The sequence below is a fragment of the Phlebotomus papatasi genome, chromosome 2 (assembly GCF_024763615.1).
Source record: "Phlebotomus papatasi isolate M1 chromosome 2, Ppap_2.1, whole genome shotgun sequence".
Lineage (NCBI taxonomy): Eukaryota > Metazoa > Arthropoda > Insecta > Diptera > Psychodidae > Phlebotomus > Phlebotomus papatasi.
Genome location: NC_077223.1, coordinates 89,583,609 through 89,592,170, shown reverse-complemented (window position 1 = coordinate 89,592,170; position 8,562 = coordinate 89,583,609). Strand labels below are relative to the sequence as shown.

The window sequence follows — 8,562 nt, the reverse complement described above, 5'->3', positions numbered from 1 at the left end:
AGGGATAAGCGGTTGAAAATTAATGAATGAATGAATTTAACTTAATATTTAATAGTAATTAATATTTAACTTCCTTCAAAGACTCCCTGACATTTTCTCCATCCTTTCCAGTTTCCGGAAGCATTTTCAACAAATGTGGCCTTGCAGCCAAAATTAAATTATCGGTACTAGAATAGGAATAAAATCAATATTAGTCTCTCATTAATATTTTTCATAATATTTGTACAGAAACATTTGGATTGGTTTTTACCTAATCTACAGTTTCAATTTCAATCGTTATTCGCTGTTCTCTTGGATTCTAATATAAAGCCACCTCTCCAGAAACCATCCGGCTGATAAAACAACATTGTTGGTCTCTTTTGATTGCTGAACATATTGGTGGCCATAAAATGTGACTCATCAGCATTTACCTCCCTCATCTCCACATCCTCCATCAATTCCTCACGCATTGATACCTCATCTGTGCCCTCAACTTCCCCTGCTGATGAGACCATTGTGGCTTGAGGATGGCTTATTTGATTAAGTTTCGATCGCGATCTAACCATTCATTGGCCCCGACCACAAAGAAAAAAAAATTTAAAATAATATTTTTAAATACATAACAATTTGTAAACAATTTATCTCGAATTTAAATCTTACAGGAAATACACAAAATGGATCGGTTTTAATGAGTAGTCTTTCAGTCTTTCCTTAACAAAGTTTACAAGAAAAGATTCAGATAGTCAAGATTTTTCTTAAACAACCTCGCCAAAGGGTAACTTATTCCCATTTTTACTGATAAGGGTTTCTGGTTCCCGTGCTTCGTGATGCAATTTTTAGGTTTCTTGGGTTTCGTGATTCAGCTTTTTGGGTTTCTCAGGTTTCTCGAAGAATTTATCGAACAATTGACAATGATTTCTCACCTGAGTTATCCGTGGAACCCGAATTACTCCTTAAAAGGAGATCAGTGCAGAACATTAGTTTTGCACAGGAAAGCCCAATTGGGAGCATACCCCTTAATTTGTCCCAATTGTTAATAATTATGTCCCCAATTGATGGTGCTTTTCCTCCAGTTCCACACCGCATGTGAAAATTGGCGGAAAACACGAAAGTCTCGTGACTATCTCGTATTTGTGCGTCGTCGTGAATGAAAAATACTTTGAGAAAATTCCTTCTCTCGCTCGCTCATTCGCTATCAAAAGCAAAAGGCATTTCCCGAAGTTTGAAAATTGGCGAAAAAACTCACCATACATTTACTTTTCGCACGTTTTTTTAGTTCTCAACGACCCACCAATCAAAACCAATATTTACAATTTGCGTCTGCAAGAAAATACTTTAATCATCCACAAACATTTTCCATCGTAATTTATCTCCGATTAGTACGATTTCAGGAATATATATCGCTTTTCTCTTGTGATCTCTAAATTTACCACGTGCCAAAACGAACAGCTTAAGGATTCTGATTAAATCAAAATAAAAGAAAGACTAATGAAAAAGTTTTCTTAAGTTCTGCAAAGTTTTTGTGTAATACAAACTGTGTATTTGTTGAAATTGAAATTGATTTCTGAAAATTAGCATCTGAATACATTGAAAAAAACCCCGGATAAAAACAGAATTTCATGGAAATACGTTGAGTATCTTTGAAAAGGTACTCTTGTTTCTTTCTCAAATTTCACCATCGAAAAGACAAACAAAACTCCCGCAAAATATAATAAATATTGTGAAAAAAATATCAATAGAGTGATGAGAAAAATATTGGCCAATTTACATGAATTTTCAAGTATATAAAATTACTAAAGTGAATTTTTTTGTGTCTTCCAATCCATCAAGAAAAGTGAATTGTTCCGAAGCTAAAAAGCTTGTGAAGCTCTTAGTCACGCTATGAACTGAACAAAATTAAATTTTTCTAGACCAAAGTGATATATTCCATCAAGTTGGAAACACGGCAGAATTTTCAATTAGCATCCTAACGAAGAAATTTCATGAATCAATTGACACCTCACGGGGTTACAAGAATCATTCATGAAAACGAATAGATACCAGTATCGCATTGTGAAGAGATGTTTCTTTATATTTGCCACAATATCCCTCCTTGCACTTGCGGTGGTCTACCTTGTATCATCAGATCAAGTTTACAACAACCTAGAGTCATACGAAGTGAGTACAAAGCTTTCAACAAACCCAACTACAGAAAAAACTCTGGAAATCGAAATGTCGCTATAATATACATTTTTTCTTCCACGATCACAAAATGCAACACCTTGGATGGCAAAATAGTATGACAATGAAACACAATATCCGGCACTCAGTCTGGATCATGAACCGAAGGCTATATCATCGACTGAGATGGAGAAACTCGAAACAAGGATGCACAAAAGGGTGCAACGCGTTGCGGAGGTGTGCTCCAAATATGGATTAGACAGACAAGGTATAGAGATAAACTTTTCGTTTGTCATTTTGGAGGAAATTGTGATAAAGAAAACTAAAAAATAAACCAAAGGACACACAAAGGACAAGTTGTTAGCCTTGACAGCAATACTGGCAATACTTAAAAATTTGATCAACTTGAACAAATCTGAATAAAGCAGTTAATTTCAAACCAATTATCCCAATTCAATTTTATTCGTAATTAGGTAATTTATATGACCGAAATGGTTACCTATGGCCCCTGCACACCTTTTAGATCAGGGAAATTTCTAGAAACCAAAATTCACATGCCTTTCCTTCTCGAACGTTTTCCACATGGCTATCTCACTCTTTCGTACTCTTCTTCTTCTTTTGAACATCACTGCAATATCAATTTAGTTCAATCCAATTTTGAATGCAAAACTTCTGAAAATTTCCCTGACGTAAAAGACACGCAGATGGCATTATTTGAAAGTAAAATCATCTTCTAGAATTATGGTGCTACTACAATGAAAAATGAAAAGGGAAATCTTGGTTCCTATCATGATTGTTTGCTGATTTTAAAACACAGCGAGGATTAAGGAAAATAGTCGTGACGAGAACTAACTCAAAAAAGTCGATAACGCAGAAGCACATGAGAATAGACACTTTTTCTCCTTTCAAGATTTCCCCTTTTAATTTTTCAATGGAATAACACCTTTATTTGTCCTCTGAATAAAATCATGTTAACATAATATATCGCACAATTTGTTAATAATATCGTAATCTAATTTAAATGTATTATCTCGTAAACTGTGCTTAAATAGGAAACGATTCACTGCATCGACCAAATTCATGGGAATTCTTCATAAATAAACAATATCGGCTTGTATGGTAAATATACCAATACGTTACAATTCACGAAATAGTTTGGCAAAATCACTATGGGCTAACAAAAAGAGACACATTTCTTTTGATTTTTTAAATCAAATTTTAACTTAAATGCTATGAAATCGTAAAAATGTATTTACTGTTTTAATTTAATAAGTATTTGTTAGCATTAGATTCTTCCCAATGCAACGATCAAACTCATGTTGATATTTGAATTGTCATTATAGATAACTCTCGGAGAGGCTCAGAATTCCTCCTAAGAGCGTTCCTAGTGTTAGTTCGAAATGGTTACAAAAGGTCTCACCCGACTCACCCCTTCAGAGGGGTACTGCAGAGAGAAGTAGTAGATGTTAGTTTGGTTTTTGTACTAAATATCGCGGTAAAAAATAAATCGTTAGGAGGAACACTATGGGATGGCACTTTCTGGCCCAGAAGATACTCATTGTGCTTTACCGGATCTCACAGGATACACTATTCTCTTCCAAACACGCGGTTATGCCGTTTTATTTCGTGAATTGCATCTCAAGCTTTTTATAAATTTTTTATTCACAATTTAATAGATTTTAATTATTTTAACAAATCAGGTGCAGCGTATTTAAAGCCGCTTCAACATCGTGGATGCATAATTTCAATTTGTTGGCAGGATATACGCCAGAATTTCTCAAAAAATCTAAAGAAGATCCAGCCGCTCTTGCACGAAAAAAATATCCACGCCCATCAGAAACTGAGGTAAATCTTCTTTTAACGGTGTTTGATCTTTGAAATCATTAATTTATTATTTCCGCATTTTTATTTCATCCCCTACAAATCCTAAAGCTAATGACATCTTTGAATGACTCTGTGTCCTTTCTTATTGTGCGCCATCCCTTCGAACGCCTTTTGAGTGCATATCGAGACAAGATACAAAATGCAGCGCCAAATTCAGTCTTTCAGGATTTATCGAAAGTTATTATTCATAACTTCAGGAGGGTAGGTTACCCAAAGTTAACCCTTTAAGGACGAGAAGGTCAAAAATCGGGAGTCAGAAAAAATCTCCTTTTCTGACTTTTTACAGCAAAACATGACTTTTAGAAGGTCGTAGGAAAAATTTCGTTTTTGGGTCACCGGTGACCCAATCGTCCTTACAAGGTTAAATGAATAATATTCCATTTTTCACGAGGAAACTTTTCTGCACATTTCTTTTTGCAGAATAAGGATTCGAGCTTACCACAATGGCCTACATTCTCAGAATTCGTTAATTACATAATTAATAAAATTCACAATTATCGTGAATTGAATGTGCATTGGACACCCATCACGAAGTTCTGCACCCCATGTCAAGTGCGCTTCGATATTATTGCCAAGTTTGAAACATTGGAGGTTAGTTAAAGTGTTAATGGTAAATTAGTGTGAATTCAAGTTTTAATTTTAACTCTGTAAGTTCGAACTCCACGAGAGAACAGGACATCCAATCCATTTCATTAACTTCTCTCCATCCTACCTTCCAAACAAATCATCATCCTCTAACAATTTAACAACAATTTAACAACTCCTTCCAAGCCTTCCGAAGACATATTTTTTAGACTAATCTCAAAATTCGCTTAGGCAATTTCATTTATTTTAAAATATATTTTGGAAGTAGTTCAGAAAAACAGGATGGAAAAATCCAGAATGAAGAACCTATTTTTCAACCGATTTCATCAAGTTTGGATTAATTTAAAAGGTCTTGAATTTCCAATCACAATTGCAACAGTCCCTTCAGTCCCAACCGTCCCAACCGGTAATGAATCAGTCCAGTTCTCTTAAAGGTTGTCTCAAGGTTAATGATTTAGAAAATGCCCGCGTCTTGATCAGTTTTCAATTTCAAGATGGTTTTCTAATGCAGTATTAAATTAGTATTAGACTTCTCGGAAATTCGAGAATCTCGCAAAAAATGAGACGCATTGCCATCTCTTTTCTTACAAATTCATTCCAGGAAGATCAGAGATATATCATTGACAAGGCTAACATTGGCCACATCGTCTCACCACAGTGGAAAAATTCCGGAAAAGGAAATAAGAGCACCGTAGACCTGTTAGAGGACTTCTACAAGGAATTGTCTGAGAATCAAGTGAAAGAAATGTATGAATTGTTCAAGTACGACTTTGAACTTTTTGACTACAGCGTCAGAGAATTCTACCGAAATTCCCCGGAGAAACCTTCAATCTCCTCAACATCAGCATAACTCATGGCATCTCCAAAGCGACTTTCTTCCGGGTGAGCATCCCCCCGCAAAATCCATTCATACCAGTACTATTTACACATTTTCATTGTAAGAGAAAGCAGAACAGTTCCAAGCAGCTGATATTTTTTTAAGACTCATTTACCAAAAGTTTATGGAATAAACTCAATCTGTCTAAATCCTGCGAATTTTTTCCTATATTTAAATACAGCACATTTCCCATATTATTAATTTATTGTCCTAAATTTTTACTTTACGAACGTCAAGCATCCATGAAACTCTACCTCAACCTCCCTTATTGCAAAGGTGATTTTCTTAAAGGTAAAACAGTTTTCGTAAATAAATTGATAAATTTGGTAAGTAAAAAACAAAATTTTGGTAAGTAAAAAAATCATTTTGGTAGGTAAAATATGAAAATGGTTCATAATGGCGCTAACACACTTTTTAGATCGGGAAAATTTCATGGGATCGAAATTCACATCCCTTTCTTTCTCAAACATTTTGCATGTGTCTATCCCAGTCTTTAGGACTCTTCTTTTTCTTTTGAATGTCACACCAAATTAAATTTAGTTCAATCGAATTTTGAGTGCGAAAGAATGAAACATCGATATGCAGAACATTTGAGAAAGAAAGGGATGTGAATTTCGGTCACATGAAATTTTACCAATCTAAAAGGTGTGCGGATCATAAAGGTTTCATCATACTTTTTAGATCAAGAAAATTTCAAGAAATCTAAATTCACATCCTTTTTTCTTACTCAAATTGTTTGCATAAGTCTATATTACTCTTACGCGCTCTTCTTCTTCTTTTAAGCATCACAACATGTTCAATGTAGTTCAATCTAATTTGAGGTGCGAAAGACTGGGATAGCCATATTCAAATGTTTAGTAATAGCTCCAACATACCTTTTAGATCAGGAATATTTCCTTAAATCAAAATTCACATTTCTATCCTTCTCAAACATTTTGAATATGTCTATCTCACTTATTCGCACTCTTCTTTCTCTTTTAAACATCACAACAAAATTCAATTTAACTCAATCAAATATGGACTGCGAAAGAATTTGATAGACATATGCAAAGCATGTGAGAAAGAATGAGATGTGAATTTTAATTTCATGAAATTTTTCTAACCTAAAAAGTTTGGCGGAGTCATAAGGGGACGTGAATTTTGATTTCACGAAAGTTTTCTGATCTAAAAGGTGTGTCCAAGGCATAACTGTTCAATTTTACATTGGCCAATAATATTTCACTACTTAAGGTAAGTGTGCCAAATTCCGGCCAGCTTGCAATTTCGGCCATATTTTTTGTTCCTCGAATTTCCATGAATTTTTAGTTTTTGGATACTCTTGAGATTGTACAATTCAAAAGAATAACAAAAAATGTAGCTTCGACAAACGAGATGACGTGAAAAAGATATTAGAAGAATTCCCAAAGGGTAAGGAACTATGAGAATGAAGATGACCGAAATAGGCCATCTTCTGCTATGTCTACATTTTTATTCATTTTAAAATGTATTAAGCATGATTTTAGAGAAAATAAAAATGATAAACTCTCTGCAAGGTTCCAAGCAACACTCATTATAATAGAGTAACAAAAATATTCAACTTATTTTAAAAATATTACATTTCAAACTTGAGACTTTGTAGCTTGCATGCAACTATGCCGAAATTTGGCACACTTACCCTACCAATTTTCATTTTTTACTTACCATTTTTACCAAAATACTTACCAACCTTCTGAAGTTAGTGGATATAATGTAATAATTTAATTTTAAAATTAAGAATAAATAATTGTGAGTAATCTGAAGTTTTGAGTTTTTTTACGTCAGTTTGTCCGACAGTCTGGCCGTTACCACAACTAGAGGCCAAACGGTTAGAGATAGAGAGTTTGGATCTTCGGGGGACCCCCATATGTTAACCCTGAGCCCATTAATGTGCCCCTCGTTATCTGTTTTGGGCGAACTTTTGAGTGTGATTTATGAATCGGTTGAAATTGGTTGTGAACCAGTTTGTAATCATTCACAAAAAAACGGGTTTCTATCGATTATAAAAAAGTTTTAAAAAAATCTTTTTTTTTCTAAAGTATTCTTATATTCCTTTGGGTATTCAGAGAGTTACAAAAGATGCCAAAGAATCAAATCTTTAAGCTTTCTAGATCTCAAAATTGGAGAGCTTATCATTTATTTTTTCGAAAACATTTTCCCCAGAGTTACGGTAAATTAAGCTAATTCAAAACCTGCTCCAAATGGAAACTTTTCGCTACTCCAAATGGAAACGTCATTGTTTTCATGATAAATACAGTACTAAATTATTATATTTATATATTTTCCATACCATAGTTTCATTATTTAGTTAATTTTGCTTCAAATAAAGCGAAAATCCATTCATATTCACAAATTTTTATTTGTTAATTTCTCAGAAAAATTAAAAGTGTACCTTTTCATCATCGAATTTTCCATCGATCGACCATATTTTCCAAATGAAAAAAACAATGAGGCGACTGTTGTTTATTCGTTTTGTTTAACATTTATGTCATATTTCTGGCTAATTTTAGTTAAATTAAGTGCTAATCCTTATTGTTAACGGTACATGAAGTTTTCAAATAAAGTAATTACCTACTTCGTGAACAAAAAGGGATTTTCTGAAGTGTCTGCAAATGATTCAATAGGAAACTCCGGAAATATGATTTTTTTGGAGAGATTTTCTTATTGTTTTAGATGGGAAAGCAGAAAAAACCAAGAATAACAACAAATCCTGCATTCAGGAGCAACTCAACAAGGTTTTGGAAGCTTTTCGTTGCGGCTTCACTTACACTGTTTGTCTCCAATTAGAAACATTCCCTTGTCTCCATTTGGATTAATATGTTTCCAATAGAAGCATTTTACGCTCGCGTAATTTTCTTCTATTTAAGAATCTTTCAAATTATATCTAATTAATTTTCACTAGACAGTAACATTCTAGGAGAGTCACGGAGCAAATTTATGTAATTCTCTTCAGAAAAAATATGAACTTCATGTGTTGAATCTTCTGTCAAAGTTAAAGCGTCTGGAAATGGTTTTGAATTAGGACATTTACCCTATTCATGAAATAATTTTCGAAATTATTT

At 33.8% G+C, this 8,562-nt stretch overlaps 1 protein-coding gene across 2 annotated transcripts in view; it reads right to left on the bottom strand.

Annotated features, from left to right (window-relative positions):
* Nucleotides 1-111: 111 nt before the first annotated feature.
* The window catches only part of LOC129804982 (uncharacterized), a 74,766-nt gene continuing 66,315 nt past the window's right edge, over nt 112-8,562 (bottom strand). The window contains exons 8-9 of one of the 2 annotated variants that reach the window (XR_008752036.1): nt 251-537; nt 112-167 (exon numbers count right to left, since the gene is read on the bottom strand). Coding sequence is in view for 1 of the 2 variants with exons in the window: in XM_055852780.1 (XP_055708755.1) it covers nt 154-167 (14 nt within the window). In the remaining variant the exon portion in view is untranslated. The remainder of the gene's footprint in view (nt 168-250; nt 538-8,562) is intronic. The other variant, XM_055852780.1, reaches the window with a different exon arrangement.